Source organism: Echinops telfairi, unplaced genomic scaffold (genome assembly GCF_000313985.2).
Source record: "Echinops telfairi isolate 266 unplaced genomic scaffold, ASM31398v2 ScPeMD7_60;HRSCAF=208, whole genome shotgun sequence".
Lineage (NCBI taxonomy): Eukaryota > Metazoa > Chordata > Mammalia > Afrosoricida > Tenrecidae > Echinops > Echinops telfairi.
The window spans coordinates 42,281,089-42,299,971 of NW_022103958.1; the positions used below are offsets into that span (position 1 = coordinate 42,281,089).

The window sequence follows — 18,883 nt, forward strand, 5'->3', positions numbered from 1 at the left end:
GGAAATGTTTTGAGAATGATGAGGGCAATGAATGTACAAATGTGCTTTACACAATTGATGTATGTATGGATTGTGATGAGTTGTATGAGCCAATAATAAAATGATATAAAAAAAGAAAAAGAACTCAACTGACACTGTCGTGCCACCGAAAGCATCGCTCTTTCTGGCAAGATTATACTGTGGTCTTCCAGAACCATTTGAAAGGTTTACTAAGTAAAGAACAATTGCTATTTTGAAACTTACACGAGAACACTAGCCACTCCAAAAATGCTGCTTTCTTTAGAGAGGAAATGTTTTGAGAATGATGAGGACAATGAATGTACAAATGCGCTTTACACAATTGATGTGTATATGGATTGTGATAAGAGTTGTACATGCCCCTAATAAAATGATTTTTTTTTAAAGATACAGACCATTAGGGCAGCTGTGTAGTCTGTTCCTGGCCTCCAGCAGTCTTGTTCATTTTCTAGCCTTATCAAGTCTTAAGTTTATTTTGTGACATGTGAGGACTAATGGAACAAATATCAATAGATATATATCAGTAGAATAATCCAGTTTTGAAATAAACATTGTTTCACACACTTTTATTAATAATAGTTAGGCTAGGCTTTCCCAATGTGTGTTCCATAGGGCACCAGATTCTCTCATTCTATTAATCGGGGAAGCAAAAAACCAAACTCACTGCTATGGCGTTGATGCTGACTCATCTGGAACCTATAGGACAGAACAGAACCGCCCTTGTGGGCTTCCAAGGGTATAGCGTTTTACTGAAGTGGAAAGCCTCATCTTTCTCCTGTGGGAAAGCTGGGTTTTTTGAACTTTTGACCTGTGGAGAGCAGGTCAAACACGGAACAGGGCTCCTTTTGGTCCAATAAGTTGGGGGGAAATTATTATACCTTTTCTGGAAAGGCAAGACCGATATTTACATATCAGGGTTAAAAAAAGAAAAATCTGTAGTAAAGAAACCTTTTAAACTTGGTTTAACTTATTGTGCTAAAGATTCTTTAATTAGAAGACCTTGTGGCTTTATTAATATTAACCTCCAACAGAAAGCACTATTTTAAATGTTGTTGTTTGTTCCCCTTTTGGCATTTTTTTAAGCAACCTATAGAATATTTGTCACTAAAATAGGACACTTCTTTCTGGTTAAATATATACTAGGTCTATAACGAAATTTGTCCTGCCTTCAGGATACAGTGGAGTCCAGAGGCCATTGAAAAGGGAAATCTACAGAGTAGTCTGTACTTTTTAAGGAGGTAAACTCAATTCTTAAGGAAAGACTAGTGATTTGGTAATTCTGAAGGCTTTTAATCCTAAAATGCATATTTTCCACATATTCCTTATTTCCCAGACCAATGGCAAGAATAAACTAGATTTTAGAAGTGCATATTATGATTAACAGATTATTTGGCAAGGAATGAGGAAGCTTTCCAGGGGGAATTTTAGACCTTACGGAATTTTGCAATGGCTTATACTCCTTCGCTTCCAATTCTGGAAAGTTTGAAAGTTCTTAAATTACTTAACTGGGTTAACTGTATGTAATAATCCATTAGAATAAAAAACTCACATTAAAAGAAATTTAGAATGAAATTTTTTTATTTGAACAATTACTTGTAGTCTCCTTTTTAAACTGCTTAAAGAAATTTTGCAGCAGGATTTTTAGTATGAAAATGAAGTTGTTGAAAGTCAACTTAACACATAGACAATGTTGAAGATGTTGACTGTAATGATTTTTAGGAGTAAGCGTGATAGGGTGTGGTGGTTTGATATGGGAATCCAGAGTCAGGACTGCAGCAAAGATGAGACTGGGTGAAGACTAGGAAAAACTTCTTAACGTGTTTATATCTCTTTATGCTTACGCACCTACTCTTCACTTATCAGCCATCCTGCTAGCCAACATTTTTCACTTACAACAATAAAAAGAATCCACTTGACTGTGCTTTTGCATTAACAACCTACAGCTGACCATAACAAATGTCCATGCTCAAGATGAGAGTGGCAATGGCTTTAAAAATTAAGGTTACATGTCATCTTGGATGGCCCATGATTCTCAATGGTTTGACAGTTATGAAATGATATAATGTGGCAGGTATATAATAATTAGGTCATTCTATGTTCTGTTCTCTGATGTAGTTATCCTCGTGTGTGTGTGTGTGTGTGTGTGTGTGTGTTTACTGCCCTAACTTGCTCTTTGGAACCTAATCATGTTGATAAGTGAGAAGTGGGTATATTACCTTTAAAAGTATGCATTCTTGTGTCAGGTGTATGTTGTGTTTATTTTTGGTTTTTTAATTACAGCAGTAGTTTTGCTTTAAAATGGGAAGTATGAATTTTTCTCTAAACTTGAGACAGAGTGCTATTGGATTTAAGCATAACAACGATTTATGGTTTTTTCCATGATTATAAAGTAAGGGTCTATAATTTAAAAAGTGATGTAAATAAAAGTGAAATTGCTTTTGCTTGATAGTGATTTGCATTATATTGGACTCTTTATTTACTTATTTTCCCTGCAAATAATTGTTCCATTTTCTGATAGTTTAATTATAGAACACTTTAAAAACATGACCAATATATTCTCTGTTTTGGGAAAAGTAGGTTAATAGTCATTTATTTGAAATGATTATCTATTTACTCCAGTTGATTTCTAATGGTACTCTAGGGCATTTATCAAAATCTCATAAAAGTGTGAATAGTTTTATCTCTTCCAGGCATTTCAGTCATTCTTTTGTCATTTTAAATTTGTGAGTAATCCATGAAGAATATGATTCATTAAGTGTGGCAATCTTGGGTAGATCCATATTCATCACTTTTTAATATTATTTCTAAGGGCTTCAGAAACAAACCAGCCTAATTTTAGCTTTTCTTTTGTAACAAAGTAAAATCTTTCAAGAGCATATGGACCTCATTGCACAAAGAAAAGTAAACAGATAATTCCCTTTGGGTCTCTGCATTCCACAGGCATCTGTATATTGCACTCTAGTAGAAAGTATGTGGGCTCTAAAAGAGAGAGAAAACACAGTTCTTGTTTTCCATGAAAAGAGAGGAGACAGGTCCCTTGGTAAAATACTCAGAAAACTATTGGAAGAAAATTGGTCTCTATGCAGATGTATAAATATTAACAATGTTCCTAGTGCTCTTTATAGGAAATGGGGGTCACTTGTGAACAAAAGATAGAAATATCAGCCTTTATATAGTATTTCTACTTTGGGAGATAAACTAAAAAAATAAGTCAAATGGATACTATGTTGGATAATGACAAATGCTATGAAGAACTACACATCAGAAAGCGGTTGTGCACTCTTAGGGCATGTTACCAATAGATTACATCATGAAAAATGTATAAACCATTGAAAATGTCAAGGATTTCCTTGTGCTTGGATCCACAATTCATGCTCATGGAGGCCGTAGTGAAAAGATCAGATGACACATTGCATTGTGTTAATCTGCTGTACAATGTCACTTTAGTGTTGAAAAGTAAGGATGTTACTTTGAGGACTTAAGGTGTGCCTGATCCAAGTCATGGTATTTTCAGTTGCCTCATATGCATATGAAAGTTGGACACTGAATAAAGAAAACCAAAGAAGAATGAATGTGTTTGAATTATGTTGCTGGAGATTAATATTGAAAGTATCATGGACTGCCAAAAGAACAAATCTGTCATGGAGACAGTACAACCAGAATGCTCTGTAGAGGCAAAGATAGTGAAGCTTCATTTCATCTCATATACTTTGGGTATGTTGTCAGGAGAGACCAGTCCCTGGAGAAGGACATCATGCTTGGTAAAGTAGAGGGGCCATAAAACAAAGGAAGGCCCTCCCAAGATGAATTGACCTAGTGACTACTAGAATGGGCTCAGACATAGAACAGTTGTGAGGATGAGGAGGGACTAGGTGTTGTTTTGTTCTGTTGTATGTAAAGTTGCTATGAATCGGAACTTACTGGATGGCACCTAACAACAAAAACGGTCTTGAAGTTTCTAGAAAGGTGGCCAGCAAAGGACTAATGGGAAGTAACACTTTAATAAATACCTGTAACACTTCAATAAGTGGAGAGAGAGGAGGGAATAGGCCATTAGGATATCTGTGGGAAGAGGATTCCAGGCAAAGGAACAACAAGTAAGCAGGCAGTCCCTCAATGGAAGAATGGGCTTGGCCTCAACGGAGACAAGGAACACTGCAGGAGAAGAAGACTCAAGTGGTGTTTTGGACACTTTAATTGGTGCAAAAGAAAGAAAAATGGAGATTGTTGTTACGGACGATGTCCTACAGTCTTAGACTATCATATAGAAAAAATGTTCATGCTTTATTACCCTGCCTTTTTTAATCTTTTTTTTTTACTGTGGTTGGTATAGTACAGGAAAGTAAGTACCCAGGACATATTTGTTGACTTATATGCAAGAATAAGCTTTTCCAAAGTGTATGTCATTAGTCCATATTTATTGATGAGACTTAATTTTATGTGTAAAAGTTCTCCTCAAGATATTGACATTGTTGATTCTGAGCAAAAGAAAGTTAGAGTTGATTGTGCTTTACTTCCATAGCATTGAGCAGCTCCACTGGCACTAGGATCAGAAACGGCTGTCTGTTTTGTTTGAAAGAATGGGTTGGACTGACAAATAAAATGGAAAATGCCATTTCTGAAACAGCTTTTCTTCTCTTAAAAACTGATTTACTATTTAAGTGGGTGTGATTGATTCTTAACCGCTGACTATTTGTCGATCACTCCAGTAACCTCGGAAGCTTAAGGAGCTTTAAAAAATGATTATCTTGTCTGTGCTTTATTTCTTTGTCTGCTTGTCTCTTAGATTCTTCTCAGAGTACAGTCTGTACTTTTTGTTTGATATGTGTTTCATGAGTTATTATTTGAAGGTATATAGTGTTTCTATATTTTGTGAATTACTAATTTATGGAAGTTCTAGCTATTCACAACAATACCCCTATTTCTAGGGAACCAAGAAAGAAGAGCTTGAAAGTGAAGAGGAAGTGTCTGGTTTGATTCAGCCCGCAGAAGTGTTTGCTCCAAAAAGCCTGGTGTTGGTATCCAGATTAGACTATCCAGAAATCTTTAGGGTAAAGAACTCATAGTTGTCTTTATTGTTTGTATTATGTAAATTTGTTTTGAGTGCACCATTATGACCAGTTCTTTGTATCTAAGACGTCTTTAGACTAATTTAGGAATTCACCAATGAGCCAAAATTAGTGTGAGCAGAACAAAAACTCATGATGGATGACAATCTGAAGAAGTTAATTGGAAAATAAATAAAAAAGAAGTTAATTGGACTTCTTAAACTTCTAAGGGTGTCGTATTTGCTCAAAATATGCCCCATGTTTATTAAATAAATCATTTATGAATCCTAAAGAAGTAACATGGTTACTTATAGCAAATTTAAAACAAATTAGTATAAAGTGTTCTGTATGTTTATCCACATTTTATGAGTAAATAGGATGGCTTTTTGAGAGTTCAAATTGTTGTGATTATAATACCAACTACCACCAAGAGCTTTAAATTAACGTTTTTCCTACCAAATATTTTATTTTTCTAGACACTCCAAATTTTTTAATGCAAAAGGTCTTTGTTTATAAATGTGTACTGATATATAATTTCTTTAAAATGTATTTCTATTGATAAGATTGTATGTGTTGTAGAAAAATTAGTGTTACGATTTCAATGGAAATGGGAAACTCCTAACAAATACTATAATTTGTCTGAGTCACAAGTTTCATTAAATGGAAATATTGCCAAAGATTGCATTTTTGTCTTCATATTATCCTCTATCTTATTCTAAAGTTAGGCATGTGTTATAGCTTGCACTCTCATTTATCTATTTTGCTATCCTTTATAATAACTCACATAGGTTACTCTGTGGCATGAATGTTCTAAATTTAATAATCATGAAACAAATTATGCTTCCTAAATGTTTTATCTTGAAATTTGAAGATTTATAGAATAATTTAGGCAAAAAAAGAATCTTAGCCCTACAAATTTGCCAGAGTGATTATCTGAACATGAGCACCTGTTTTACAAATTATTTGTTCCTGCTCTCCATAAACTTATCTCAGAAGCTCAATTAGAGCTTCTGGTTTTAGAGGGAAATTTAATAAACATAATAACATTTGCTGCTTGAAGTTTATTCCACATTCACTGTAGAATATATTTTACTGCGTTCAAAGGAAATTTTTCTAGGGATCAGATGTCACAGCAATCTATTCTTAGTGTTTTGTTTTTTTCCATGAAGTAACTCCGTGCATCTTTGTCTTTGCAGGCGTGCCTGGGTTTGATCTATACTGTATATGTGGACAGTCTGAATGTCTCCTTAGAAAGTCTCATTGCAAACCTGTGTGCATGCCTTGTCCCTGCAGCTGGTGGGTCTCAGGTAAATAGAGATGGAGAAAGGTTATTTTCTTCCCTCAGCCCCAGCCTATTTCATGTGTGAAAAAGGGAAAGGAAAGAGTCCTTTAAATATTTTTGTCTTAAAGAGGATTCTAGTTAAGTATTGTCCCTATGGTCCGCCTTTTAGAGACCCAAGATTCCATCATTGTCCTAGGTCACCAGGTTAATTTTAGTGCAGGGATCGCCTTTCCTATCGCATAGTTAGACGTCATAGTTTCTGTAACTTGAACTGTAGTTTACACGTTTTTGAAATAAATTTTTTTAAAAACCAACTTCCTCTTTATAGTTATACCCTTTTTTATTAAAAAAAATTATGAATTAAAAAGTGAAGCATAACATTAAATAAACTTTCAACATAATATTTTGAATCTAAATAGATACATGTATTATTTTCCTTGGGCAACAGTACTTTACCTCATCCTGAAGTCTTTGGGGGGGGGGGTAGGTATATGAAGATTTTAATAAAATAGTGTGCATGTATTCTTTGAAAGAAGAGGCTATTGTCCAAATTCACAAATCTGCATTGGATACTCTATACCTTAAACTTTCCCAAGAATTTTTGCCACTGAGATCTATACATGAAGACATTAAAATTTTACCCTACTCCTGGGGTGAAACAGAGCAGCAAGGGGAACAAAGCAATGAAGACCCCGAGGAATACCAAAATAGATTCTGGGGCCAGGGCGTGGCACCCCATCAGATTCAACAGGAAAACACTCATAAAGGTCAACAAACAGACCTGGAACTATTTATAGGCTTTCCTTTTGTTGTTGTTGTTGTTGTTGTTGTTTTGTTCTTTGTTTTCTTTTACTGTTTTGTTTCGCTTTGTCTTGTTTTTGTGCTTATTATTGTCTCTGCATGTCTATCTAGATAAGATAGGCGGGATAAGCAAACCAGAGGAGAAAACAATGGGACTGATGGTTCCAGGGGGACACAAGAGAGAGGGAGACAGGGGAAAGAAAAGGGGGTACCAACAAACCCAGGGGCAAGGAAACAACAAATGATCTCAGATCACAAGAGAGGAGGGTATAGAATGCCTGGTGGGCTTGATCAAGGGCAATGTAGCCAAGAGGAATTACTGAAACTCAAATAAAGTATGAACATGGTAGTGGGACAAGAGGAAAGTAAAAGGAAATAGAGGAAAGAACTAGGAGGCAAAGGACATTTATAGAGCTCTAACTACAGGCATGTACATAGAAATAGATCTATGTACATATATTTATTTGTTAAGTATCAAGGCAGCAGATGGACATTGGGCCTCTACTCAAGTATTCCCTCCATGCAAGAACATTTTGTTCTAATAACACCATTCTGTGATGCTCACCTTTCCGACACAATCGCTGAAGATAAAATGGGTGCATAAGCAAAGGTGAAGAAAGCTGATGGTGTCTGGCTATCAAAAGATATAGCGTATGGGGTGTTAAAGGCTTGAAGATAAACAAGCGGCCATCCAGCTGAGAAGCAACAAAGCCCACATAGAAGAAGCACACCAGCCTGTGTGATCACAAGGTGTTGATGGGGATCAGGTATCAGGCATCAAAGACCCAGAACAAAAACTTATATCACTGTGAATGAAGGAAAGGGCGGAGTGGAGACCCAAAGCCTGTCTGTAGACAATTGGACATAACCTCACAGAAGGGTCACAAGAAAGAGATGAGCCTTACAGTAAGGGTGCAGTATAGCACCAACAAAACATACAACTTTCCTCTAGTTCTTTAATGCTTCCTCTCCCCCACGATCAGGACCCCAAGGCTGCCTTACATATCCAGCTAGACCAGCGAATGTACATGGGTACAGATAAGAGCTCACAACACAGGGAATCCAGATCAACCCCTCAGGACCAATAATGAGAGTAGCGATATCAGGAGGGGAAGGGGAAGGTATGGGTGAGGTGGGGAGAAAGGGAGAACCAATCACAATGATCAACATATAGCCCCCTCCCAGGAGGATAGACAACAGAAGGGAGACAGCAGTCAGTGTGAGACATAAAAATAATAATAATTTATAAATTATCAAGGGTTCTTGGGGGCGGGGGAGGGAGGGAATGAGCTGATTGATACCAAAGGCTCAAGTAGAGAGAACATGTTTTGAAAATGATGATGGCAACATATGTACAAATGTGCTTGACACAATGGATGGATATATGGATTGTGATAAGAGCTGTAAGAGCCCCCAATAAAATTATTTTAAAAAACAAGGTAAACAAACCAAAAAAATTTTTTTACCCAAATGAAAGTATCTTAAGTGGTCACCTTTTCTTCCTCTTCCATGTCCAGAGATTTTCCTTGTTTGTCTCTGAAGTAGAAAAATACCCTTGGCTGCAATGCTTCATGTCTCTAGTCGCCACTCTTTTTAACATAGACTTAAATTCTAAAGAGGGTTTCGTATTTTTACTTATCCTTACGTCCAATTTTGGAAGAGGCCAGCCTGTGAAGACCACTGTCTCTCCTCACACTGACAGAGAAATCGCCATCCTTTTTAACTGTGTCTGTTCCTCTGACATTTTTGTCCCTTTGGCTTGTCCGTGCTCTCCCTCAGTCTCCTATTTCTGCTCCCAGAGCAGAGTATCAAATGTGAGTGTGGTCAAATGGGATCAAAACCTGAGAGAAGTAGACTGTCTATGAGCCTGCACCATGATCGGGTTGGGGGAGTTTTTTTTGGCTGACTTCAACTTGTATTCATTTATTTAATCAAATATGGACATTCATGATTTTTGTAACTGACTTCTACTTTTACATGTATCCCTTTCAGTTGGGTTTACTTTTACATGTATCCCTTTTAGTTGGGTATGGCATAGATAAAAACTAGCTTGAGTGAGTTAGATAATACATTGTGTCCTTTGCATCTCTTTGCATGACTTTATATGGTCAGTTGATATAAATTTGATTTTATTTCTTGTTAAAGGCCCATCCCCTGTGACATTCCCTTGAATAACTAAACTGAAACAAAGAGGCTACAAAGGTTACTTTGTTTATCTTCCCTTTTCATGATTCTGATATTACTGCAATAATTGGGCAAACATGTTTATTTGAAATGTTGAAGACAAAAATGCGAGTAAGTTTCATTATTGAAATGCATTTATAGACCCCAGAATAGAAAAAAACAACAACATCTGTTTTAACATTAGAGGAAAGCAGCCATTTATACCTGTGTCTGTGTTTCTCCCTGGCCCCAATTTGCAGAAGCTCTTTTCCTTGGGTGCAGGCGATAGACAGCTGATCCAGACCCCTCTACATGACAGTCTTCCTGTCACCGGCACCAGTGTGGCGCTCCTGTTCCAGCAGCTGGGTATGTCGTTTCTCCCACTCCTTCATGGCCGTTGGTAGAACACGGTGAAAACGCAGATTTTAAGCTCAAATCTTCTGTCATAACTCAAGAAATATAGTGTATGGGTTATAGTATACCCATGACTCCCCGAGTGATCCAAATAGTTAATGTGGTTGGCTACTAACTTAAGGCTGGAGGTTTGACTAGGCCCAGAGGTGCTTTGGAACAAACCTGGTAATCTGCTTAAAAAACAAAAAGCGCCATTCAAAACGCGGTGGGCACACGTGGGGTCCCTGTAAGTTGTAACAGACTCAGTGGCAACTGTCGTCCAGTGCACCTTCTTGTTTGCGTTCTGGGTTTTTTGAATATAGATCCTTTTTGCTCAGTTTAGTCATGCTTTGGAGAAATAGACTTTTTCTTTTAATGCATTAAAAGATGATTAGATGATATATTTTGCTTTTGCTTTGATGAATTGCTTTTATAGGAGCTTTGTTAAATGGAACTAAAAGCCCCATTTTCTCATCTCACTGTAGATCTTTGGACCTCATCTTTAATTTCCCAGCAATGGCTAGGGAGAATTGAGGGCAGGACACTAGAAAGTACCTTTCACAAATTAGGCAGCTCATGCTACTATAATAAGAGATAATATAACAGCTTGAAAACTGAGCCTGGTTCAGGCCAGGGATGGCCAGAGAGTCTTGTTTACTTTACCTTTTACTTTTCATGCCCCCCACCCCCCTCAAGAGTCCCTATGAATATTGTGTACTGCCAGGAGAACAATCAAATCTAGCTTTGGAGAATTACAGCCAGAATGCTCCTTTAGAAGTAAGGAAGGCCAGACTTCTCACATCCTTTGAACATGTTAGCAGGAGAGATTGGTCTCTGGAAAAAGACATTGTACTTGTTAAAGTAGCAGGCAAGCAAAGAAGAGGCCAACACCCAGCGCCTACAACACTGGGCTCACACATAACAGTGATTGTGAGGGTGGCGCAGGACCAGGCGGTTTTTCATTCTGTTGTACCTAGCGTTACTCGAGTAAGAACCAACTTGACACATAACAACAACAGTAACGTGTGTCCCAGTCTTCTTAAGTCAGTTTTGTCGCCGTTCTCCGTTTGTGGTTTGCTTTTTTAGCCTTACCATCTCTGCGATGTATACTTCACCAAAAGCTCTACCACGTATAGCTCTTTCTCCATACAAAACCCCATTCTTCTTTTGCTTTAGTTTCAGTCAAATTGAGATGAAATCAGTATGAACAAATGTTGAATCATCCGTGGCAGTATTGCACTGCTGATCGCAAAGTCGGCCGTTCAACACCACAGCTGTTCAACAGGAGAAAGATGAGGCTTTCTACTCTAAAGATGTACAGTCTAGGAACCCACGGGAGCAGACTGATCTGCTCTGTCCTAAAAGGTTCTTATGAGTCAGAGTTGACTCAATGGCATTAAGAGTTGTCGTAGTATCTTAATAAAATAAATGATGATACCGGTCCCAAAGTAGTAGTTTTTCCCCATCAGATTTGTCTTCCTCCAGGAGTGCCAACTCTAAAAATTGGTCTCTCCCTTTGCTTTCCCTAGTATACATTTCTATTGACCAAGTCATCCCAACTAAGTTTTAATGTAATTAAGGCCATTTTGCTTAATGTGTAATATGTTATCTTGTTAATGAACTCTCCTATAGCCTGTACTTGGTCCCTACTTAGATACTTTTAGCCAAGGCCTGTTCACTTGACTTTTTATTTTTTACCTTTATAAGGGACTGTATGGCTAGCGGAAAGAACAGTGTCTGGGGTTTTAAAGACTTGTCTTGAAACAAGCAGTATCTAAGTAAGGTGTCAGCAAAGTCCATATAGAAGAAGTACACCAGCCCGTGTGGCGTACTTCAGAGGAGGCCTTTTTATGAGAAGTTAAATTCTGAGCACCTGGTTTGTAGAAGGCTGTGGATGCCAGTCAATGCCCAAAATCCATTTTGCAGAGTCCCTACATGGATTAAGACTTGGTGGAACTCCCTCAGACCATTGACTAGACGATATGAATAGTCTTGCCCTTGGCCACAGTGCATTGAAAAGTGAATATAATTAGGTTAAAATTTAACATATTGTCATTTGTTTTCCCTTCTGACCCATTTTTAATTTGTTCTACTTTATGTTATTTTCTGCTTTCTTTTATATTGAGTTTCTTTCTGTGTTTTCTTTTGTTGTCATTGTTGGATTTTTTGGTATGATTTTCTTTATATGAAATACATGATAAGTAATCCATAGAGACAGTAACTAGATTAATAGTTCCTTAGGATTCTGACAGATATTTGGGGGTAGTGGAGCGCTAATAATAATAGGTACAAGAATGCAGACAGCGTTCTAAAATTCATTGTGTTGTTGATTGCACAACTCTTCTCAATATATTTAAACCATTGAATTATATGGTATGGGAATTATATGCCAATAAACTTTAAAATAATAATAAAACTGAAAAAGTTAAATTGGCATTAAAAAGAAAGGATTTGTATGCCTCTAAAAGGTTAATCTATCCAAAGATTTTCCATAAAGAGGAATATAAGAGTATGAACAAGTATAATTATTTTACATTCCCAATGCTACCATGTATCTTAATAAGTGTCTTATAACCCTCTTTGAATTTTTACAAGGATTTGGGGAATGTCCTTAATGGCAGGGAATGCTTGTTGTTAGGTGCAAGTGAGTCTCTTCGGATTCAGTGACCCTGTGTACAACAGAATGAAATACTGCTCAGTCTGGCGCCATACTCACAATTGTTGCTATGTTTTAGTCCATTGTTGGCAGTCACTGTGTCAATCCATTTCTTCGATGTCTTCCTCTTTTTTGTTGACACTGTGCTTTAGACTGATCACATATCCAATAATGAAGTATGCTAATGAAATGTGCAAAGACCTGCAGTTGGAAAACCTAAAAGGGAGATCACACTTAGCATTTCTCAAGCTGAAAGAACTGAAGACAAAAATCCAAACCTTGAGTTGATATATATAAGGATTCCAAGAATGCAATGTCGAACAGCACAGGAAGGCTCAAAAAAAGATGAAAGGAATACACAGGCATTGCACCAAAAAGGGTTGGTTGATATTCAGCCATTTCAAGAGGTAACCTATGATCAAGAAGTAGTGGTACTGAAGGAAGACGTCCAAGCTGCACTGAAAGCATCAGCAAAAAACAAGGCTCCAGAAATTGGAAGAATATAAATTGAAATATATCAATACAGTTGGAAACCCTGAAGGTACGCACTCATTAATGCCAAATATTAAGGCAGCTATTTGGCCAACTGAAGGGAAGAGAGACATATTTGTGCCTTTTCCAAAGAAAGGTGATCCAACAAAATGCAGAATTTGTTAAACAATATCATATCCAAGTAAAGTTTTGCTGAAAGTAATTCAGAAATTGCTGTAGAAGAACATAAACAAGAAGCTGTCAAAATGTTAAGTCATCTTTAGAAGAAGACGTTGAACAAGGGATTTTAATGCTGACATCAGATTTTTGCTAAAAGCAGAGAATACCAGAGAGATATGTACTTCTGTTTTATTGACTATGCAAAGGCATTTGACTATATAGATTTTAACAAACTATTAATAATATTGCAAAGAATAGAAATTTCAGAATTCTTATTTCTACTGGAAAAAGATAGGAATTTCCTCCTCATGTAAACAGTTACAGTCTAAGAAACCCACAATAGCAGTTCTATCCTGTCCTGTAGGGTCACCATGAGTCAGTATTGAATTGATGGCAATGAGTTTGTTTGGTTTTGGGGGTTTTTTTTGGTTTTTGTTTTAGTTTTTTCATCATCTCTTTCCTCAGATGTTGTTTATTTAATTCCTGGGTATTTATTTCATATGACAAGGTCCATGTGTATACTCACAAAAGTCTCTCATGCCATCTCCAACATAATTTCTATCCCCAGGGCCATATTTTCCGACTGTTGATCTTTCGTCTTTGTTTCCAACTACCACCTTCCAACCACCTGAAATTATTAATGCATGCTCTCATATTTGATCAATTTCAGACTGTAGAAGTTGGTAGACCTCTTTAATTTCTTCATTATTGCCTTTAGGGTCTGTTTTTTATAAATCTGAATAGTAGTTATAGTACCTGGTCTTCCTTGTAAGCATGTGAATATCATCGTTTTACTGACAGTATTTTACTTCAGGATAGATCTTGAAGTGGTCTTTTTGACAATGATGCTCTTCCTCTTCAGTTTGTCAGTCCTGCCCAGTGGATTTATGATTGTCCATTTCACAATGGCCTGACCCAGTCCCTTTCAGCTCACTAATGCCCAGAATATCAATCTTCATGCATTTTATTTTCATCTTTGACAATATTCAATTTTCCTAGTTTGCTACATTCTACAGTCTGTGTATTAATGAATGCTTGCAGCTGTTTCTTCTTATTTTCAGTGGTTCTCAACCTTAGGGACTCACCCTCTGGCTTATATCAGACGATGTTCTACTCCTCCTATTCGTAAGGTTTTCACTGGCCAACCATGTGAATATACGAAAATCAGTTGTAATCTTTAAAAATGTGAATTTTATCTAAATTATATTTTAATAAATAAAAAGTTATGAGAGCCTTGTAAAAGACCCACGAGCCACTTGAAGGAGCTTGGACCTGATTTGATGTGGTGAAATTTGAGCTTCAGAAATGATCATTGTAACTTAGCAAATATTTAAAAATAATTCATTTTTAATATTATTGAAATAAAAAGGAACTGTTACCTCAGAATAATAAAGAACAAATTAATTATTCTGAAAATTTTTCAATTAAAAAAGGAGCAAGTGTTTATTCCGCCTTGCTTGTATGAACCATAATATAGAGTAACTTGATAGTAGACATGTAGAACTGTCTTTTTAAAAAAATATTCTAGTTAATTAATAAAATTAAACTTCAACAGCTATCCTTATGAAAACCGCAAACATCATGTATCTAGTATTGCCGAGCACTGTTTGTCTTGCCAACAGGACTCTACTTGAATCGGACTGTAGGAAATACAGACAACAGAGGGACATATTAAACAAGACCAGGAGAATATAGTTATTAAGACCCTGAACATCAGAAACCCCATAGACCACATGCCCCATGCTCTTAAATAAATTATAAGGAAAATAATTGAGAAATTGCTAGAAGAAAAGAGATTTTATGTACTATTTTTTCAGACTAAACTATAGTATCTAGGTGTGCTCATTTTGGTGATACAATTGCCTGTCAAAATCAGAAAAGTGATTATTAAGGTATCACTTGTGACTAGAGAGAGGGGATTGTAATTAGAAGCACATAGAAGAGGCTCTTAGGATTGCAGGCATCTTGACATCATGGGAGGTGTTGGTATAATTCATTAAGCTGTATAGATGGTGTCTTTGGTTATTTATGTTTTTAAAATGTTAACTTGTAGAACTATTTAATTAATGAGGTGCATGCTTAATTTCTATTTTTAAAATAATCCTTAAAGGAGGGAGGAGAACAATGGCTTAAATAGAGATTTTTTTTTCCTCATATAACAAAACGTCTACAAGTAGGCAGTCCAGGCCTAATACAGTAATTGCTACATGTCTTCAGGGACAGTATGGAAACACTACCCTATGCTTTTTCCCTAATTTTGTGTATGTACTTTTCCCTTAACTAGATTATGAGCTTCTTAGAACTACCTTGTCTGGTGGTACACTGGACTTGCTGTGATTCTTCCAGCCATTGTTTATATAACTGCCACCTATGATAATGATATTCTAATGATGGGATTGGTCAGTTTTGCCATCCCACCTGGTTTAAAATGAACTCTCTGAGAAGCAGGAATGGGAGATCTCACTATCATCAAGAAGAGCAGAGTGCAGAGTGCATCATTTGGACCCTGTGGTCCTCACATTGAACCTCTTCAATCTGGGAGGCAGAGCTCTGGTGGCAGAGGAATAGAGAGTGGCAAAGGGGCAGCTGCAACGGAACCAATAGCCAGAGCCCATGACGGTGGTTGACTTCCTGTCCTCTCCCCCAACCCTAGGAAGTCAAGCCGAGTACCTAGGGGCAAGAAGAGGCTGGTATTTTGGAGTGGTATGCCTTTGGGGCATTTATCAGTAGTGCAAAGGGAGATTTTGCATTTACTTACTAGCCTGAGCAGAACAGAGACCAGGGCCTGTATGGCTGGAGACGGAGCACCAGATAAGAGTTATGCCTGTGGGCTCTGCTGAGAAGAGGTGCTATTGACCAGATAACTATCCCTAACATTTCTGATCCTGAAATGAAACCTGTTAACTTCCTTAGTAAATCTCATAATCAAGAGTATTGCCTCTAAGTGGTGTGGGACCATTGCAGTGAATTGTGCAACCCAGCAGATAGGCAGAGTGGCCTGAGAGGAACGATTGACGTCAGAACTGGTCAAAGATGTTAGAGGCTGGAGATCGTCTGAACTCCCCTCCCAGGGATCCGCCTGGGTAAATACTGATGGTAATTCTCCCCATTCGTGAAGCCAGACATCATGGCCCCGAGCCCTGTTACACTCACTGTTCTCTCTCTGTGTGGCACGGAGGCTGAAATCAACGTCTGTTAAACAAATGAATACATTCGCTATGAAGAAAATGGCAACCACATCTCGTTAGCAGAAGTTCTGTGCCTACATGATATATGCCAGAAAACATGAGTTCTTTCAGGGTGATTTTATTTTAAAATCTTTAGTGTATTAAGCATAATTATCTTTTGGTCATAGATTCTAGCTTTATTTTTCCCGGGAAGGAATAGTGAAAAGACAAGGAAAAGAGAAAGAGAAGGTTCTGGAAAGCTGTACTATGTGCAGAGTTGTATTTTCCAAAGCATGTGGTGGTGCTAATTCTGTCTCAAGGCATTCTCTGATTAGCTGTCATGTAGGCCGGACTGCTGGTGAAGGCCCATCGGAGACCGTTATCAGAGCTCACTACCTGGGCTGGGGGCAGAGTAGTGGCTGTGATGGATTTTTCAAAGCAGACAGGAAGCAGATAAGACTACAGATTCTTTTGTAGCCTTGACTGGTTTTCCTGTGAAAGGTCTACATGTAGTGATAGCATTTCCCTGGCTCTTCTAAAGACTATTGTGATAATGAATTTGTTTTTCACACTTTGAGAGGCCTCTGTGTTGGCCAGAGATAATTATGTGGACTCCTGCTATCCCCCCCTTTCCCAATCCCCCTCACCCTAATTTCCTGTTAACCACCTTCATCTCTTGCTTGCTTTTTTTGGTTTTTTTTGTATGTTGCAGTCTTTGGAAAGTATTTTTGTTTCCCTGAAGATTTGTATAGTATAGTAAAAAACAACGATGCCCCTCTCTGTGTTCATAGGGTACAGCCTGTTTATTGTAGCTACTACATGAACTTACTTGTCTCTCTCAGACCCACCCAAATCATTTGGTAAAATTTTCTAGACACCTTTTTGTCATGTCCTTTCACCTGTAGTATGGAATATAATTGAAAGAGTACTAGTTGTAGTATACTCACTTCCTCATTTTCAAAGTATATAGACATTCCTTGACCTTCATTTTACTGTCACTGTTGCTGTTAAATCCCATTAGGCTTTTACCATTCTGTGTATAGTTTTTGTATGCATACTTTTTTTGGCTTACTCATTTTAACTTTAGCTAGTTTTTCATTAGCTATTAGGACACTATTTCTGACTCTTTGATATAGAATATACGACTCTTTGATATAGAATATATAAAATCAGAATTGCTTTTCCTCTTTGTCTTGCTTGTATTATTTTTCTTGTCACATAAAAATCATGGAGGGGGGGAAATCATTAAAATGTTCATCATAGCACTAACTTGCTCTTTAGTCCTTGTTAATATTCTTCCTTTTGCCTTTACCTGGAAAAGCTTCTATTTGTAATGCTCTCCAGTTACTCTTAAAGTGAAACAAACTTTTGCAGGAATATTAAAAATGATTTGTTTCTGAAATAGAAAAATGAAAAGATGCTATAGGAAATAATGAAGGATTAGAATGTATGCATTGTTCTCTTTAAAGGGAGCACCTTTGAAAGGAATATGATGTTTGGTAAGTTTATAAACCACTTGATCAGTTTTTGATATTTGTCCTTTAAATGGTAAAAAAAATCTAGTGCCTTGGATCATGTTTCTGTCTTCCCTGAGTTTTCTGTTGTTTATTACGGTGTGTGGTTTCTTGTGGGCTAAGAAGAAATGCCTGGTGGTCTTCTTCTAAAAGTCAGCCAGTGAAAAAAGCACAGTGCTCCAGTCTGCACGCAATCACCAGGAACAGCAGTGACCAGGAACTGTCTGCAGGAGCAGCCAGCATGTCGCCCATTGTGCATGAACAGCGGGAGTTGGGGGCCAGCTAGATGGCAGCCAGCAATAACCACCACCATAAATCTTCTCACTAGTCTGTGTTGAAGCACTTTCCTGAAGAAACTGCTTGCATCTCCAGAGACCTACCGATCTTTAAGGAAGACCGTTCCAACTTACATTTTTGTAACAAATAGCACAATTAGTCAGTAATAAATACTGCTTGCCTGCTTGTATAATGGCAGCGATATTTTTATTACTTCATCAAATGTTTACAAAGCCATCCACTTGCCAGGTCACTTGGGATAGAAAGATAAATCACAGCCCTTATCCTAGATGTGTTTTTGGCTTATGGAGAAATAGTTATGTTAAAAAAAAACAAAAAACGTTTTTTCCCCCAGTACATACAATCAAAGGAATAACAGAAATGCTGAGAGAGCTAACTCTTCCTGGCTGGAGCAAAGGAGGAAGGGCATCCAACAAAGGAAGAGCCCCAGTGGAGTCCTGAAAGGAAGGCCTTCATGCAGTAGGAAAGCATTTGGTGAAGCTTGAACACAGGGCTGTAGGGAGTAGTTCCTACAGCCAGTTACAAACATGACACAAACAGTCAACATGCTCAGCTACTAACCAAAAAGGTTGGAGGTTTGATTTCACCCAGAGATGCATCAGAAGAAAGGCCTGGTGATCTACTTCTCAACAGTCAGCAGAATTAACATGATGGCAACTACCAGTACTGGTCGTGAGACGATTATTAGGGAAGTGATCAGTTTTGTTTTCAAAACTAAAGACTGTCAAGGAAACCATTTTACAGTACAAAATACTGGTATTTACTCACCAATGAGTCCTTGTTGGTTGGCTTATTATACTTGCTGAAATTATACACAAAGTATGTGCTTACTATTTGACATTTGAACACAGTTCAGAAGGATCCTGATCCAAAAGTCTCTTCCCCACTGTCCT

The 18,883-nt window shown here is 37.5% G+C and overlaps 1 protein-coding gene across 1 annotated transcript in view; it reads left to right on the forward strand.

Moving 5' to 3' along the window:
• SBF2 (SET binding factor 2) overlaps nt 1–18,883 on the forward strand; it is a 353,360-nt gene that overhangs the window by 131,735 nt on the left and 202,742 nt on the right. Inside the window, exons 4-6 of the mRNA XM_045291145.1 lie at nt 4,947–5,069; nt 6,263–6,373; nt 9,573–9,678. Of these exons, the coding sequence (XP_045147080.1) occupies nt 4,947–5,069; nt 6,263–6,373; nt 9,573–9,678 (340 nt within the window). The remainder of the gene's footprint in view (nt 1–4,946; nt 5,070–6,262; nt 6,374–9,572; nt 9,679–18,883) is intronic.